The 19,493-nt window shown below is 41.9% G+C and overlaps 1 protein-coding gene and 1 non-coding gene across 5 annotated transcripts in view; both read left to right on the top strand.

The window, feature by feature from the left end:
- Positions 1–19,493, top strand: part of TENM1 (teneurin transmembrane protein 1) — a 717,827-nt gene that overhangs the window by 524,442 nt on the left and 173,892 nt on the right. For all 4 annotated transcript variants that reach the window (XM_039912369.1, XM_029067334.2, XM_029067335.2 and 1 more), the window contains 3 exons: positions 9,288–9,473; positions 11,215–11,238; positions 12,730–12,876. In XM_039912369.1, coding sequence (XP_039768303.1) covers positions 9,288–9,473; positions 11,215–11,238; positions 12,730–12,876 — 357 coding nt within the window. The remainder of the gene's footprint in view (positions 1–9,287; positions 9,474–11,214; positions 11,239–12,729; positions 12,877–19,493) is intronic.
- LOC114813094 lies at positions 8,791–8,928 on the top strand. The gene has a single exon (XR_003760705.1). It is a non-coding gene; the product is annotated as a small nucleolar RNA SNORA7 (small nucleolar RNA).

The raw sequence follows: 19,493 nt of genomic DNA, 5'->3' as shown, positions 1-19,493 counted from the left end.
AGGGTAAGGTTTGATGACTCTTGTTTGTTTATTTCTATAATCTTTTAAGTTTATTTTCCAATTAAGGGAAGACTGAACTTTGAGATCTAATCTGTTCCATTCTGGCTAACATCATTTTTGGTTATATTGTCAGCGAATTTGGATTGATCTTATTGTGGGCCAGGCTGTCAGTGCAAAAGAAATATTAAACGGAGAGAGAATTTCTATAGTCTCGTGGTCACACACCCGGAATAACCCAAAGGTCTGCCCAAAATCAGAGTTTATCCTTGAAAAAACTTAATTATTGAATTGAAAATGCAGAGTGAGGCTCATAACAACCATTTGCAAGACAGCAGCTTCCCTTCTCTTAAGCATCTTCCCTCTCTTGCTCACAACATTGTTGAATTGGGTCCATTCTCCAAAACAACTAGAACATTCACTGGATCTGGGCAAGGTGGCAGGAATGTGTCCAGTGTCACTGCTGAATTTTAAACCTCCAGCAAGAGTATGTTGTTTCTAAGTCCTGAGCATTTGGGAATTTAATGGTGGAAAACAGAAGGTGACTGATAGTTCAGTGTGCTGTGTGTAATATGCTGTGGGTAACCTGAATATTGAAGAATTAAGAAACCTGGAGGAAGGGAGATAAAGGTTTTATTCCGGGGTTTTCAGTAGCAGAATTTGGCTAAAGAAAGCCCTTCTTGGCATGTATGTGAAGGGTTTTCCTATTCCCTCTCCTATGGGTTTCTTTTTCCCCTTGTTTTGTTCTGATTCCAAGCCACATTGCAATTCGAGGAGGGCAGGATTAATGATATTCATCAGTAACCGGTCCAGGAGGACTATGGCTAGGATTTTATTGGCAATAGAGAAGAGAGCTTCCTCTGGGGTGTCCATGATCTGCACTCTCTCCCCTTTCTTCTTGAATATGGAGATTATGAAGACAACTGTATGATGCCATGATGGGGGACTTGGAAGCTCTTGGAAGTTGATGTTAAAATATGTTTCCATTCCTCTCAGAAGCTCTTGCAACCTAACAGGCTAAGAACATCATCAGTCTTATAGGTTATTCAGCTATTGTTGTAAGCTGATGACTGCTTTCTGATAGATATGTGTAATCCATCAGTGTGTACACACACACAGACACTTAGTACAGAGCCTGGAGGCACATAGTAAGCCTTTAAATACCATAAAAAGAAATGTGTGTGTGTTTATACTTTATATATATACTCATTCATTCATTCAATAGTATTTATTGAGCGCTTACTATGTGCAGAGCACTGTACTAAGCACTTGGAATGAACAAGTCAGCAATAGATAGAGACAGTCCCTGCCGTTTAATGGGCTTACAGTCTAATCGGGGGAGACGGACAGACAAGAACAATGGCAATAAATAGAGTCATGTGTATTATATACACATAATATGCATGGCCTAGTGGAAGGAGCATGTGCCTGGAAGTTAGAGGACCTGGATTCTGATCCCAACTCTGCCATTTACTTTGCCAATTACTTGCTCTGTGATCTTAGACAAGTAGCTTAACTGCTCTGTGCCTCAGTTTCCTCAACTGTAAAATGGAAATTCAAAACCTGTTCTCCCTCCTACTTAAGACTTTGAACCCCGTACAGATGTCCGACCTAATTGACTTGTACTTACCCCAGAGTTTAGAACAGTGTTTGACACATAGTAAGTACTTAATAAGTACTTTATATGATCCCTCTGGTTTTACACACACACACCCACACATACACACGCACACACAAACGTGTATAAACTGAGGAATTATATCCATATATATATATATATATATATATACACCTTCAGAACACAGTCATTATCCTACAGCATTAACGGATAACTTAAAGGATTGATGATGCTCTTAGCCTACTTTGTTGACAGAACTTCTCAGAGAATAGGAAGTATATTTTAACACCAGCTTCCAAATATATACATTTGGACATGCCCATGGTCACATATCAGACAAGCAGCAGAACTGAGATTAGAACCCAGGCTCTTCTGACTCCCAGGACCATGCTCTATCCACTAAGCCTGTGTATGTATATGTGTCTGTGGGTCTGAACTGTGTTGCAATCAATAAAATGCTATGGACCGTCAGTAAGCTCAAAGAAGACAGGCTATATAACCACCCACATCAGCAAACATTGCAGAAAAAACAAAGATTTTTATGGCAATATGAAGCATAATGAGGTAACTGCATTCTGCTTCCTAGGTAGTATACTATCTATTGATGCTAAGATAGGAAAAGGGGTCAAAATCTAGTCAAGAAAGCTAGTGTGTCCTGGGAGCAATTGAGAGAAGAGCAAGAACAGAGCATCATGGTTTTTATCAATCTAGTGGTCTGTCATAATATCTAACGAGAAGCAGCATGCTGCATAGTGGATAGACCATAGACCTTGGAGTCAGAAGGACATGGGTCTAATCCCGGCTCCGCAGCTTGCCTGCTATGTGATCTTGGACAAGTCATTTGACTTCTCTGGGCCAAGTCATTTGACTTCTCTGGGCCTCAGTTACCTCATCTGTAAAATGGGAATTGAGAACGTGATCCCCACATAAGACAGGGACTATGTCCAACCCGATTTGCTTGTATCCACTTAGTACAGGGTCTGGCACATAGTAAGCACTTAAATAATATGACAATGATGATTACCATCCATGTGTCAGTCCTAGACCTAATACAAAAAACAAGTCTGGCTTCTCAAGTTGTTTCATGCATGTCATTTACAAGTCATATTCAGCATCATATAGTAAAACAAGGTCGTCATTGAAGTCTTGCAATGTATTCAGTTAACCAGCATTAAAGCAATTCCCCAAGCAGCACAACTTCTCTGAATGGATGTTGTCAGGATATCCAAGTAGTTCTATATGTTAAAAGTCCATGTGTACCCATTTCTCATTTTTACATTTGGGTTTGGGTGCAGAGGGGAGAGGTTGGAATTGCTGACATTCTTTTTGTCTAACCTCATTAGCTCTCATGGTTTACTGGATAGAGGCCAGACCTGGGAGTCAGGTCATGAGTTTTAATCCAGGATCTGCCACTGGTCTGCTGTGTGACCTTGGGAAAGTTACTTCACTTCTCTGTGCCTCAGTTACCTCATCTGTATAATGGGGATTAGGAATGTGAGCCTCACATGGAATGGGGACTGTGTCCGACTTGATTTGTTTGTATCCACCCCAGTGCTTAATACCGTGCCTGACACGTAGGAAGCACCTAACAAATAGCCCAATTATTAGTATCAATTATTATTATGTCATTTTTCTTTATTTTCTTAACAAGACAGTAAAATAAACTGTCTAAACCGGCAAATGGCCAGTAGTGGCAGCTTCATCACTGAGTATTCGATCACTGTCTAAGACAAAGGGCTTCATTTTATTCCACTGTGATGCCTTTTTCACATCTCCTGCATTAAGGATATAGTTATGAGGACAGTTATGAGGTTTCCTGATTATACATCATCTCTCTTATGGGCTCAAATTAAGCTTCATTTCCTTAGAGGGTGGAATACTCTTATCATGAGTGGTGAAATGGAAAGAAAAAACTCGGCAAATTTTATTCATGCCAGGAAAAGTGGTCTTGGAACAAACAGTTTTTTCTTCCCTGCTGAAGTGTGGTATTGAGTGCATTTGGAGCCCAGAATGAGATCTCTCAGTACATATTTTTTTTTTTTTAGAGCTCTGGGGCACTTTGGCAGTTTTGCAAAGACTTCTGAGGCATCAGTCACACCAAATGCAAGAACCCTCGCTACCGTGCCTTAGGGGGATGAGCAAAAACCCTGTCAAAGGAAGGGGGGGTGGTATCGGTGAAAGTTTCATAAAGGGAAGAAGCACGCAGAGGTAAAGAAAAGGAAAAATAGAAATGTCATATAGCGTATTGTGAGCAATTTACTTTGCATGCAATTGGTGGTGTTGGCTTCAGAGAATAACTATATGACTATCAAAAAAAGCCAGACCAGCCCAGCTGGGTCTTTCAACAACAGTGTTCCAAGCAGAAGCCATTTCTCCAATTTTGTGTGTGTGTGTGTGTGTGAGAGAGAGAGAGAGAGAGAGAAAAACTGGTCCTATCCTACTTCTGCAACTTCTGGGATACAAAGTCTCCTTTGCCCCACCCCAAGCCTGTATAATAATAATAATAATAATACTCCTAAGCACTTACTATGTGTCAAGCACTCTCCTAAGCACTCGATACGTACAAGATAATCAGGTTGGACAACAGTCCTTGTCCCACATGGGGCTTGCAGTTTAAGTAGGAAGAAGTAGGATTTAATTCCTATTTGACAGATGAGGAAACTGAGACACAGAAAAGTTAAGTGAGTTGCCCAAGGTCATAGAACAGACAAGTGGCGGAGCTGAGATTGAAAGGCAGATCCTCTGACTCCCGGGCCCTTGGTCTTTCCTCTAAGCCACGATGCTTTTTCATACGTTCTATAAGGTCCTAGAATAGTGCAGTGCAATTAATAGATCAATGATATTCATTGAACACTTGCTGTGTGCAGAGCACCATACTAAGCAGTTAGGAGAGTACAATTTAACTGATTGGGTAGATATATTATCTTGTCAAGGCTGTTGATTCTGATACAGGGACTGTGGCGGAGAAGAAAACCTTCTCTTTCCCCTTCCAGAACTCATGTCCAGTCGGAACAGATCTGGGACACCATCTAGATGGCAGTCCTGTACAGCACATCAATGGGATTTATTGAGCGCTTATCGTGTGCAGAGCACTGTACGAAGCGCTTGGGAAAGTAAAATCCAACAGTATAACAGACACATTCCCCTCCCACAACAGGCTTACATCTGTCCCAAGTACATCTTCCCAGGTCCTGTTGACTCCCAGGCCATGTTCTACTTCCCTAGGCCATGCTGCTTCTCCTCTTACCCCTCTATGGTCTTTATTAGGTCCTAATTATGTATGTGCCTTTAAGCATGGCTCAGCTTGGCAATATCGAAATGACATTCATCTGTAAAAACATTCCTACATTTGTCAATATCAGTTGCATGCGATAGATGTTTCTCCAGTCTCTTCTCTCTCCTCCTTAAGACTGAGAGCGAAATGTGTCTACATCAAACACTTAAGAGTTTCCCTTCGAGCATAAAGTCCTCAGTAAATATGAAAGAAAAGGTAATAGGAAGGTGAGGTAGAGGTTATTTCTTTTAAGGATTTTGCCCAGGGCATGTAGGTGCTAATTTTCTTGCCCGTTTTCAAATGATCGGCCATTTTAACAAGCTCGTCGGTAGCATATTGTTGTTTTTCCCTAGTCCGCTATAGGGTGTGCAGAAACAGTATGTTTGACAATGTGTAGATTTGTTGACTGTACTTAACTGTGCATACATTCTCTTGTGCTCCAGTATTGTCCCTGTCACGACTGAATCATGTCGGACACCACCGGTGTGCCAAGCCTTACACCGTTTGTTTACTGGGAGATTTTTGTCTAGAAAGTAAATCTTAGAGAAATGGCTCAGGGAGAGAGTCTGAAGGATTTACTGTTTAATCAAAGTGTTCTTTGTCAGCATACAACAAAGAAATGTCCCCATGTTTTCCAAGTTCAATTTATACAAGCTTGGTTCATAGTTGGCATGCAGAAAGAAACTTATTAAAAATGAAACGTCTCAATGCAACTTTAAAGTCTGCCTGTATTTTTCATGTTCTTTTCTGATACATTTGTAGAGAAGAGTGTTTATTTTTTAGCAGACTTTTGTCATTTTTTTGTAACCCGGAATATTAATACATTTTCAACCAGATAGAAAATATTACGCACAGAAATGTAGCTGAATTGTACGATTCCTGAGACAAATACATTCAAGGAAAATTCCATTTCTATGCACATGCTATAAATAATCCAGGTGCCAGCATCTGATATCTCGTTTTTCACCCTCTGTGGTGTAAAAAAAAAAGGTTGTGATTGATAAACTGCTCAGGGCAAGTCCAGAAACACTGTTTGCCACTGAAAAAAAACGAAGGGGTGCTGATGCAATTCAGAGTGAGAAATGTTCTTTGTTTACGATCTGCTTCTCCATTGGTTGATAATTTATTTCTAGGCGGAATCACTCACTCACTGAGGAAAACTTCTTCTACCTGTATTCAAGATCCACAGAAACTTTAAATCAGAATAGTTTCTGAATAGATAAATCAGAGGCACAATGGGAAACAATGTGACCTAGTTGAATGAACACGGGCCTGGAAACCAGAGGACCTGGATTCTAATCCTAGCTCCACCACTTGTCTAATGTGTGACCTTGGGGAAGTCATTTAACTTCTCCATGCTTCAGTTACCTCATCTGTAAAATGAGGGTAAGACTGCAAGGCCCCACGTAGGACGTGGAATGTGTCCAACCTGATTAGCTTGTATCTACCCCAGCGCTTAGTACAATTCCTGGCAAATAGTAAGCGCATAACATATACCGTAAAAAAAAGAATAGTTGCTGGGCCTTCCACTTCACGTAGACTTTTTGTTGGAATCTGGGAGAGTTCTTCTTGTTTTTGAATTGATGCCAAGTTGGTGTTTAATTAAGATATTGCCCCAGAGACAACACTTGTTAGAAGCAGAGAATGTGCTAATTCTGTTGTATTTAACTTTCGCAAGCACTTAGTACAGTGCTCTGCACATAGTAAGTACCCAGTATATACCATTTATTGATTGATTGAGTCACTACTTATTTAATGAGGAATCTAAATTTGTGATAAACATTCCCTTATAGTCCAGTTCAAATAAGGAACTTTATATGCTACTAAAATCTCAACAAGACAAGATCATCTGAAAGAAATAAGCCATATTTTCCCCACTTCCATCCACAAAAATAAATAGACATAAAAGTCACCTACGATTACCTTCTTTAAATTCTTCCAACTTTTTTATTTAAGCTCTCGCTATGTGCCAGCCACTCTACTAAGCACTGAAGTGGATACAAACTAATCAAGTTGGACACGGTCCATTTCCTGCATGGGGCTCACGGTCTTAATCCCCATTTTACAGATGAGGAAAGCAAGGCCCAGAGAGTTAAACCCAAGGTCAAATTAAGCCCAAGATCAAAGAACAGATAAGTGGAGGAGCTGGAATTAAAACCCAGGTCCTTCTGACTCCCAGGAAACCTGACTAGACTTGATGACCCTTCTGCATTCTGTACCACAGCTCGCCACTTCTAAATTGATTCTCCATTACGTGATCTTTTCATTGTGTGGCCAGTCATGAGTTTGATTCATCAGGCTCATCTCCCTGAACTTAGGTGATCTTTCCTTGCCACTTTTAACTTTGATCACAGGTATCATCCTCAATTACGGGAAACAAGTCCAAAAAAAGAACCTGCCAGCTAGCCTACATCATGGTTTCCCATATCTTCCAGAACTTTCTAGAATTTTGTTTGTCAAGATATCTAGGGAAAACGCCACACCAGACGTTTTAGGCACCTTTATTACCGTAAGACGAGACTCTGGAGCAAGATGTCAAGGTTAGGTGACATGGTGGTCTTTGAACTAATTACACTCAAACTACTCAAAATGAATGCAGAAGTTGATACTGTACTGTGATTAGGGGCCCCGGAGACTGATCACTGTAGTTAGCTTTACTTTTTGCTTTGGTCCATTTTTATTAGAAAGTTGGCATCTTTCCATATTGTGGAATTTGCTTTTCTGACAGAAATGTAGGATTGGACTTTCCTAGCTGTTGTTTTTTAGAGGTTTCTTACTACGGTCTTCCTGTAATCTGATGAGTTTCAATTTTTTTAATACAGGCTTCTCTTTTCTGGACAATAGTAACACTGTTATCACCACAGTGGAACTTTCATAATGTGCTCAGTTCATTACACCTTCCAGCTGCATCGATCATTTCTTTTTTTATTGTATTAAGCACTTACTCTGTGTCAGACACTGTACAGTCCCTGTCTTACATGGGCTCATAAGTCTAAGAGGAAGAACAGGTATTGAATCCCTCTTCTGCAGTTGAGGAAGCTGAGGCACAGATATTAAGGATAATAATTGTGGTATTTATTAAGCCCTTACTATATGTCAGGCAGTTTACTAAGCACTGGGGTGGATACAAGCAAATCAGGTTGAACACAGTCCCTGACCCATATGGGGCTCACAGTTTCAATCTCCATTTTACAGCTGAGGTAACTGAGGCACATAGAAGCGAAGTGACTTATCCAGGGTCATGCAGCAGGCAAGTGGCAGAGCTGAGATTAAAACTCATGACCTTCTGACTCCCAGGCCCGGGCTCTATCCACTACACCATGGTGCTTCTCTAAGTTAACTGACTTGCCCGAGCTCACACATCAGGAAAGTGGTAGACCAGGTTTTCCACTTTATCCACTAGACCACACTGCTGCCTAGATCGTTTCCCCCAGCTGATCTAATGACTGTTTCTAGAGATTTACAGTTTAAAGTAATAATAATTGTAAAGATAAGCATGGCATTCATTAAACACTTACTATTATGCCGACCACTGTACTAAACTCCGGGGTACATGCATTACAGTGAGATCAGACACAGTGCCTGTCCCTCAGAAGTCTCCCTGTCAAAGGGGATGGGAAGGCGAAGAGATATCTAATTCCCCTTTAGACTTTAAACATGTTATGGGCAGGGAAAGTGTCTACCAAATCTCTTATACTGCACTCTCCCAAGCACTTAGTACAGTACTCTGCCCACAATAAATGTTTGATAAATGCCACCAATCGGTTGATTGATTAGGCATCTAATCCCTGTTTTACGCATGAGGAAACAGAGGCTCAGAGAAGTTAAGTGACTTGCCCAAGGTCACACAGCAGGCAAATGGTAAAGTCAGGAATTAACAGCCAGGTACTGTAAGAAACTGCCCCTCTCAGGGTCGCACCTGGAGAGTCTCCAGTCCTCTACCAGTCTCGGCTATGGGAGGAAGAGTCAAGCAGAGACCTCTCCATTCCATTCCTAGCTTGGGCAGTGGCTAGCGAGTGGAAGGCCATCTGCTACAAGTCAAAACTCACTCGTCCTGGGCAGCAGCAGCACGGGAGAGAGTCGAGGGTGGAGACTCAGGTTTACTGCATGGAAGAAGGCACTGGTAAACCACTTGAGTATTTTTACCAAGAAAACTCTACGGATCCACTACCAGAACAATTGCAGGTGGAGTGCAGGGCGTTCTGGGAGAGATGTGTCCTTGATGTCGCTATGGGTCAGAAACGACTCGACGGCAAAAGACAAGACTGTAAGACGCTGCCTTTTTCCACAAGCCACTCTGGATTTTTAGAACTCTTCCTCTATAACTGGAACCAGGAAAAATGTGATAAAATATTCTTGCCTGAGTGTCTTTCCCGATTTTATTTTTATTTTTTGCAGAATTGTGTACCATGGACTGTGGTAACCACGGGGTTTGTTCGAGAGGGCTGTGCCAGTGCGAAGAAGGATGGGTAGGGCCAACCTGTGAGGAACGAACCTGCCACTCTCACTGTGCGGAGCATGGCCAGTGTAAAGATGGAAAGTGTGAATGTAGCCCTGGATGGGAGGGAGACCACTGCACTATTGGTAAGACAGACCACCCCTTTAAATAAAGAAATAATTGACCACCCCATCCCCTCCCACAAGACAAGGGTCGTGATTTGGATACATCGTCAAGGGCAGAAATCAGATAAGCATTTAGAGAGCTGACTGCAGCTTGGGTCTTAGAATAAGTCCTTAGCTACCTCGTACCTAAGAGTATGAGGCAGAGCAGACCAGCCCAAGATTCTTCTGGGGAGGATCCAGTTACATTGGGCCCGAGGGTCTTCTCAACCTCAGCAAACTCCCAAGACCTGGAAAAGTAAATTGATTTGGGGCCCCCTTGGGGGTATGGATTACACTTCTTACAGGCACCCCTCTAGACTGTAATTTCGTTGTGGGCGGGCAATGTGTGTGTTACATTATTATGTTGTACTTTCTCAAGCGCTTAGTACGGTGCTCTTTACACAGTAATCGCTCGCAGGGACCGTGTCCTACCCATCCCAGCGCTTAGTATAGTGCCCGGCACATAGCGCTTAACAAATACCATAATTATTATCATTATTATTATTATAAATATGATTAAATAACTGACTTGAAGAGTCTAGTTCCAACCAGATATTCCGGGGCTGTCACCGATAGCCTTTGTCGGTGATCACCTTAGATCTTGGGGTCCAGGGCCACCTGGATGTGGGGAGTTCACAGATTCCCCACACCGCAAAGGGACCTCATTTGCTTCCTGCCTTCCTCTCAAAAGAGCCATCAAGCACAGGGCTGGGATGAATGCATGGATGGATTGATTGGGTTGGGTTTAAGAGCTCTGTTCCTGGTGCTCCTTAACCAGTTTTTCTTTTGGAAACTTGATTTCCCCTCAAGATCGACTGCTTTCAGCCTTTTCAGTAAAATATGTTACACAGTGCAAATGATTCATTAATAGGCGAAAGTCTTTCGTTGCAAAGGAGTTTTCCTTCGTCACAGTTCATTTAAAAGCAGTCATATTTGGAGCATTAAATGACATAGAAAAGAGGTATTTTTCCTTTGTTCAGATGAGACCCGGAGAGTTTAAATAACTCATATGAGATCACACCGCTAGATAGAGCAGCAAGACACAAATCTATGCCTCTTTACTGCTCTGTGCAGGGTGTTTGTTCATTTTAGCTAGCTCATGCCGAGGCTCTCTTTATAGATGAAATACTAATGACTGAAGGCTGCCAAATTTACGGCCAATATATATTGAAGACCCACCCCATAATGTTAATGAATGATCTTCCTTCACAGTAAGTCTTACGCTGAGTTTGTGGAGAGCATTGATGAGTCATTCAGAAGTTGAGGTGGGGTGAACAGCACCTGCAACCTAAATAATCACATTCTTGCTTATTTTACACCTGACACCTTCATGTGCAAGGGTTTAAATACCAAACTGGCTACTAAAGGTGTCTTCACTAGAACTGGCTTTCTAAAGTTACAGCCAGTAAGAAGTTCAAGCTTGTATTGCATCTCTGAAATCATTACTGAAATGGAAAAATTCCGTTCTTATGCTTTTAATGAAATGTGACACTTTTACAGCCAGCCTAATTAAGTTCCTTGCAGAAATGCCTTGAACATTTTCCCCACAGAAAACATTATTCACCAGCTACATAGGACAGTGTACCAACTTTAAAGCAATAGGCATTTCAGTAGTTCACAGCTTGCGGTTCTTTTCTCAGGCAACAGATGGTAAACCATCAGTAGATGATGAGTTTCTTTTATCTCTCTGAAATTCACTCAATCATTCTGTTTCCTTTTTTAGCTCACTACTTAGATGCCGTCCGAGGTAAGATTTTCACACCAATATTCCAGTAATGTCATAAAATAACATAAAAGTCTGCTCATGAGTCTAAAGGGAAAGGGAGATGGATTTACTCCTTCTTTCACTTTCAGCTCCTTTAAATGTAATGCTGCCAGATTGCGGAGAGTTTAATGGCCTAAAAATAGTCATGGTTTTGCAAGGTAAAGGCCATTTTGTCTCCCCAAGTAGAAGACCAGTGAATACTGTAGGGACGCTATTACTTCCCCTCATGCTCTTTAATGTGTGACAAGCTGTCGTGAAACTCACTGGGAGTGCTACTCTTTAGATAATATTTAGGCACCTATCTCCAAGATAATATTGTATCTGGAACACAGCCATATACATTTCTACATTCTGGATTTTCTTGTAGAGTGCATGGCTTTCCAACTTTGCCAGACAAGGGTTATGTTTTTTTCTCTCTTTTGTCACTGATCTAGAATCCCATTGACGACTGACTGAAAGAACCCTGGGAAAAGTCCAAGAGCCTGCCCTCTTTAAGTCATTTTGCTGGTCTTCACCTAGAAATTTGGGGTTTCTTTTATTTGAGCATGTGCTCTTTGAATTCCTGAAAGCTGTAGTGGAGGGTGGAATGGAATTCCTGGGGTATGAAATGAAAAAGTGAAAAACGGGTACCATTTGTGGTGTTATGAATCTGAATCTTCATGTTCTATTGCTGCAAAAGCAACCTCTATCCCTGGATAAAGTTAAATAAGAAACTGAGTTTGTATTTCAGCAGATAAGATCATTTTGAACAGAGGCTTTCGAAATATTGATTATGTATATGCGCTAGAGAAACAGCGTGGTTTAGTGGAGAGAGCCTGGGTCTGGCAGCCAGAAGGTCCTGGGTTCTAATCCTAACTCTCCCACTTGTCTGCTGTGTGACCTTGGACAAGTCACTTCACTTCTATGGGCCTCAGTCACCTCATCTGTAAAATGGGGATTGAGGCTGTGAGCCCCAAGTGAGACAAGGTCTATGTCCAACCTGATTTGCTTGTATCTATCCCAGCGTTTAACACAGTGCCTGGCACATAGTAAATGCCTAATACCATTAAAAAAAAAAATTCCATGGACATGGCTCAAAACTGAAATTGCTGACTTTACCAACAGTGTGTATTTTACCAGGATGCCACTGTCTACCCACTTTTGGTCTAGAGTCCATTTTTAAAAATAAACCAAAACATTTTAGGCCCCAACCAGATTTCATCCTCTTGGAATCAGAGGTGGGGAATTGGAGGCAGCATTAATAAAATTTAATTGGCTCTCCAAGGGAAAGCACTGCAGAGTAAGTGAAAAAAACATATTTTCCCAGATCTACCAAGTTTATGTAAGTGTGTGGAATCCTCTACTGATTATTCAACATCTCATTTGAACAGAGCCCAGAAGATTAAAGCTAGTCTTGACTTCCCTTGATGGAAAGATATTAGTGTTAGCGAATACAGTTCTGATAGTCTGTTAATTAAGTGTGTTCTTTTTCAGATGGTTGTCCAGGACTGTGCTTCGGAAATGGGAGGTGTACCCTAGATCAGAATGGCTGGCACTGTGTGTGTCAGCTAGGTTGGAGTGGAACGGGATGCAATGTCGTCATGGAAATGATGTGCGGAGACAACCTGGACAATGATGGAGGTAGCTTATTTAACTTTTACAACTTCGTAGACCCACTGTGGAGAATGCGTGCAAGGTCCTTTCCTTACTAGAAGGTCCAGTAGTAAAGTTCCCGTCTCAAAAAAGCAGCAATTGTGGATTAAAGCTGTCAGGAAATGGGTGAGTCCTTTATTACCGCCTTGTTGGGTCACCCTGAGAAGGCAATTTAATCCCTCTTTGCCTCAGTCTCCTTTTCTGAAAAATGGAGTTCCTCTCCGAACCTACCAATAGATTGAAAATTCTAGAGGGAGAGGCCAGGAATGAATGAATCATTCAGTCAGTCAACAGTATTTATTGAGCACTTGGTGTAGAACGTCGCACTAATGTCTCGAAAGGGTACATAATTGTAAGCTTGATATGGGCAGGGAACATGTCTACCAACTCTCTTGTATTGTACTTTCCCCAAGGTCTAGTACCGTGCTCTGCACCCAGTAAGCACTCATTGAATACTACTGATCGAGTGAATGATTGATTCTATTCTTTTACATGCCCACAAGGAACTTACGCTCTAGACGGGAGTCAGAGGTGAGAGTGTGAATTTGAGATGAACATGGTCAGGCAGGGGTCTGGATTTCTGCCAGCAACGCTCCGCCCTTCATTCGTAGGAGCAGAGGAAGCATACTGTGAAGGTGATGCAAAGTTGTAGATTATAGGTGCAAGAACGGTGGACGGACGGGGAGTGAGGGAGTTGGGTTTAATGGAGAGGCTGGTTTCGAGATGTCGACCAGTGCACCAAGAGAAGGTAGTTTGGTTATGGAGACTAAATGGGGTTTGAGGACTTCAGAATATTGGAGGGGGTCAAATTTGGAGGTCTATGTGGGGAAGGAGGACAGATTTGTGTGTGCAGGGGGGAGAATAGTTTATAGTCTGATAGGGGAATATTATTAGAGTTGAGTAGCATAGAGGTTGTACAGTGACTAGAATTGTTAAGATGAAGCATGTGCCCAAGTTGTTGAGTAAGTGATGTGAGGTGGAGGAGGTGGTCATTGCAGTGAGGGGCAAGAGGAAGAGGACAATGAAAAAGTCACTGGGAACATCCAGCAGGATATTGAAGTCCCTAAGGACTTCCCTGTAGGAATGGAGAAAGCGAGAAGTAATGTGAGAAGGGGATCAAAATGGTTCATAAACTTGGAGGAGGGGCCTGGGGTATGGGAGATGGCCACTGCTAGTAATTGGAGTAAGTGGAAGAGGCGGTCAATAAGGACTGCAAAGGAAGGGGAAGAGGGAAGTGGGATTCTGCAAAAATGGCACTGGGGAGTGAGATGGAAGTCGACTCCTCCCATTTCCCTGTGAGTCTTGGAGAGTGGGAGAAGATGAACTTCCCCCATAGCAGCGTGGCGCAGTGGAAAGAGCACGGGCTTTGGAGTCAGGGCTCGTGAGTTCGAATCCCAGCTCTGCCACTTGTCAGCTGTGTGACTGTGGGCAAGTCACTTAACTTCTCTGTGCCTCAGTTCCCTCATCTGTAAAATGGGGATGAAGACTGTGAGCCCCACGTGGGACAACCTGATTCCCCTGTGTCTACCCCAGCGCTTAGAACAGTGTTCTGCACATAGTAAGTGCTTAACAAATACTAACATTATTATAATGAGACGCAATAATGGGAAACACACTCAGAAAGCAGTCTGGGCTAGTGGAAAAAGCAGAGAGTCCATCTGGCAGTCAGATGGACCTGGATTCTAATCTCAGCTCCTACTTGCCTACTGTGTGACCTTGGGCAAGTCACTTAACTTCTCTGTTCCTCAGTTACCTCATCTGTAAAATGGGGATTAAGACTGTGGAACCCAGGTGGGACATGGACAGTGTCCAGCCTGATAAGCGTGTATCTACCTCAGTGCTTAGGAGGGTGCTTGACACTTAGTAAGCCCAGACTAAATGTCATTAAATAATTAGACTGTAAACTCATTACGGAATGTGTTTGCTAATTCTTTTGTATTGTACCCTTCCAAGATCTTACTACAGAGCTGTGGACATAGTAAGCACTCAGTAAATACCATTGTTTGGTTAAGGTAGGAGGGCAATGAGCTGATTGAGTACTTTAAAGTCGATCATTAAGAGTTTCTCTTTGATGAAGAGGTTGATGGGCTACCACTGGATGTTTTGAGGAGTACAGAGATGGGATTGAGCATTTTTTTCAGAGAAATGATCCGGCCAACAGAGTGAAGTATGGACTGGAGTGGGGAGAGACAGGAGACAGGGAGGTGACAGAGGAGGCTGATGCAGTAGTCAAGGCTGGAGAGGCTAAGTGCTTAGACCAGCATAGTAGCAGTTTAGATAGAGAGGAAAGGGCAGGTATGAGCTGTGTTGTGAAGGTAAAACAGACAGGATTTGGAGACAGATTGAGTATATGGTTTTATGAGAGATGAGTCGAGGACAACATGGAGATTACTAGCTAATAAGATAAGGGGAACGGTGGTGTTGTCTAGAGTGGGAAGGACAGGGGTTGAGTGGGGAGATGAGGAGTTCACTTTTGGACATGTTAAGTTTGAGGTGACAGCGGGACCTCCAGGTAGAGATGTCCTGAAGGCAGGAGGAAATGTGAAGCTCATGCCTCAGTGGCAAGAGCACGGGCTTTGGAGTCAGAGGTCATGGGTTCGAATCCCGGCTCGGCCACTTGTCAGCTGTGTGACTTTGGGCAAGTCACTTAACTTCTCGGTGCTTCAGTTACCTCATCTGTAAAATGTAAGACTGTGAGCCCCACGTGGGACAGCTTGATTCCCCTGTGTCTACCCCAGCGCTTAGAACAGTGCTCGGCACATAGTAAGTGCTTAACAAATACCAACATTATCGATTAGACCGTAAGCCCGTCAAACGGCAGGGACTGTCTCTATCTGTTGCCGACTTGTTCATTCCAAGCGCTTAGTACAGTGCTCTGCACATAGTAAGTGCTCAATAAATACTATTGAATGAATGAATGAAGCTGCAGATTAGGAGAGAATTCAGGGCTAGAGATGTTTATTTGGGAGCACCCAAGTCTGATGCAGGTTCCTCTGGAAACCCCTCATGGTGACTAACAATAATAACAATATAATTTGGTATTTGTTCATTCATTCATTCAATAGTATTTATTGAGCGCTTACTATGTGCAGAGCACTGTACTAAGCGCTTGGGATGAACAAATCGGCAACAGATAGAGACAGTCCCTGCCATTTGATGGGCTTACAGTCTAATCGGGGGAGACGGACAGACAAGAACAATGGCAATAAACAGAGTCAAGGGGAAGAACATCTCGTAAAAACAATGGCAACTAAATAGAATCAAGGCGATGTACAATTCATTAACAAAATAAATAGGGTAACGAAAATATATACAGTTGAGCGGACGGGTACAGTGCTGTGGGGATGGGAAGGGAGAGGTGGAGGAGCAGAGGGAAAAGGGGAAAAAGAGGGTTTAGCTGTGGAGAGGTAAAGGGGGGTGGCAGAGGGAGTAGAGGGAGAAGAGGAGCTCAGTCTGGGAAGGCCTCTTGGAGGAGGTGAGTTTGTTAAGCACTTACCATGTGCCGACCACTGTTCTAAGTGCTGGGGTAGATACAAGTTAATCAGGGTAACTAGTTCAGAGCTCTACACTCAGTGTCTAGACTGGTTGGTGGACTGTTCTTTACCAGAGGCACATTTTAAGAAATGCTTAATTGTTATTGAAGCCCTCTGAAAATAATAAGTCATTATACCAACTCTGCTTATAATAGTCAATTCAGCACTTGTCATTTTTGGAGACATTTTAGAAGTGTCTTCAAATCCACTTAGGCTACCTGACGCAACAGTGAAAGTGTATCGAATAATTTCTATCCACTCTAGAAAATCTGAATATGCTTCTCCATAGTGTGTCAGATAAAAATCTGTAGTCAAAGCACAGAAACCTCTGGTGTATCTTTGAGTCTTAAGTAAAAAGGTGGTCAAGATTCAAAGGTTAGTTTCAATTATTCCATGAATTTAAGCTACCTAGCCACTTATATCTGATAAGTGGCAACCGTGTTCCCTGAATTTGTAAAATGTGCAGAGCAATCTGCTGCAAAGTTCGAGTATTGTCTAAATTGTTATTCTTAGAATTATCAGGTAGTTCAACTATTCTAAACCTTTTAATATTAATTACGAAAACACTTCCATGGAGAACTTTCAAAGTGAATTGCATGATGAAAAAGAAACGAAATCTTTCATCCATTATCCCAGTGTAGAATCCTGGGTTTCTGTTAAACTAAAGGTTATTTGTGAGAAAGCAGTGATTTTAATCAACAATCATGAAAACTAAATGTTTCTACCACTATCTAGGCCAACTTGAATTAAAGAGACTCTGTGTTACCATGTGAAATGCTGACTTGATTATAAATGCCAAAAAGGGAGCCAAATCAATCATGTTTATCAAGCGCTTATCCTGTGCAGAGCACTGTACTAGCACTTGGGAGAGTAGACTATATCAGTATAAAAGACACATTTCCACTGTGAGCTTACAGTCTAGAAGGGCAGTGTATGTTTTCTTTGCCAATCAGTTTGTAAGGAAGTAGAACAATTGATAAAAAATGATCAGCCAAAGGAATACATTTTAAAAAAACCCTTTAAAGTTTGATCCTTTTATGTTTCCATGGTTATTTGTTCAAGTTTATGTCTTACTGGACTAGAGAAATGTCTTTAAATATAAAAGAGATCCTGTTGACCATGCAGTTGAATTTGCATATGGTGTATGTAAATATTTTAATTCAAAGAATCTTTGGAATAGATTAGACTTTCTTTGGAATAGATTAGACTTCCTAACTCTACCAAAATATCAGCATTATCATTATTTCATCCATTTAATTTAGTCTTTACATATGCAATGATGCAAAGATTGGCCACATTACTGTAATTAACACCCTGAAAACTATCCTTTCAATAGAATACATTGTATAATAGATCCCAGGTCCTCGTGGTGGTGAACTGACATTTGCAGTATCACCCCAAGAGTCAAAATGATTGCTGATTTTTCTTTGTTGTAATGGAAGCTACACACACGTTCAACCATCCCAACCTGACGTTTATGCATAACCTTGAGCCAGTCACTTAACTTCTCTGTGTCTGTTGCCTCAATTATATAATGGGGACTCAAACCTGTTCTCCCTCCTACTTAAACTGTGAGCCTCACATGGGTGAGGGACTGTGTCCAACCTGATTAATTTATATCTACCATGGCATTTAGAACAGTGCTTGACACAGAGTAAGCACTTAACAAACAATAGTAATGATGATGATGATGATGATGATGATGAGAGCTTGGGGACAATTTGCTGCTGGTAAAGGAGCTGTGGTATCCCCAGGGGCCCTGGGACTAGGGGAGAAAGCAGCTCCACACACTGAACAATCAGATGAGGAAAGTGGAAGCTGAGGGCAAGGAGTTGGAGCCACCATCTTGGCTGTACATCTGGCTCCTAAGGGCTCCTATAAGCTTCACCTCCTGAAGCATGTAAATATTTTCTCTGGAGATATGTTCAAGTTCCATATGTTTCTTCAGGGCTGTGTGCCTGACTCCCAAAATGATCACCTCTCAGGAAACATCACTCTGAGGCATTCTTGAGTAGAGGAGAAAGACTCCCACCTTGATATCCACAGGAAAACACACTGCTTCCTATGCTTGCAAATTATTCACTGGCCTAGCTAGAGAGGAGAATAAAAATAATAATTGTGGTATTTGTTAAGCGCTTACTATGTGCCAAGTACCGTACTAAACGCTAGGGAGGATACAAGCAAATAGTTTGGACACAGTTCCTGTCTCACATGGGACTCACAGTCTTTATCTCCATTTTACAGGTGAGGTAGCTGAGTCACAAAGAAGTAAAATGACTTGCCCACGGTCACACAGCAGACAAGTGGCAGAGTCAGGATTAGAACCCAGGTCCTTCTGACTCAAAGGCCTGTGCTCTGTCCACTAAGTGATTCTGCTTCCCAAAGCATATCATATACTATCCCTGGCTCCCATATATCTAGAGACAGCCAGTCAGTTACATAATCACACAGTTTATTTCAAGGGAGAAACGATGTGGTTCGAACCCATTGTCATAAATTCACTTACCTATTTGAAAGAGCACATTGAACCCCATGGAATTACCTAGGGCGAAGCTGTAGTTAGATAAACAGACATCTCAACAGTGTTTTCATTTAATCTTTCTTTGCCCCCACAGAATCTCTTAAACTTAACATGTATTTGAATAATAGGGAGAATTGAAATAATCACTGAACTATAGCATAAAAATAATGCTGCTAAATAATGCTATTAAAATAATAATGCTCTTATTTAACAATAGTAATTCTAAAGGATTAAGAAATTCCTTTTCTCTGTGAAATGTATGGTCCCTCCAGTCCAGAAATGCTGATCATAATAATGCCGTCATCTAAGTGCTTACTCTGTACCAATCCCAGAACTAGATGCTTGGGTAAATACAAGATGATCAGATTGGACCCAATCCCTATCCCTAATGGGACTCATAGTGTAATTAAGAGAGGGAAAAAAGCAAATTAATCTCATTTTACAGCTGAGGTGAGACACAGAGAAGTTAAGTGACCTGTCCAAGGCCAATAAGAAGGGAAATGGCAGAATTAGGATTAGAACCCAGAACCTCTGGCCCGTGGCCCTGCGGT

Source organism: Ornithorhynchus anatinus, chromosome 6, assembly GCF_004115215.2.
Source record: "Ornithorhynchus anatinus isolate Pmale09 chromosome 6, mOrnAna1.pri.v4, whole genome shotgun sequence".
NCBI classification, from domain to species: Eukaryota; Metazoa; Chordata; class Mammalia; order Monotremata; family Ornithorhynchidae; genus Ornithorhynchus; species Ornithorhynchus anatinus.
This window is presented reverse-complemented; position numbering and strand designations above follow the sequence as displayed.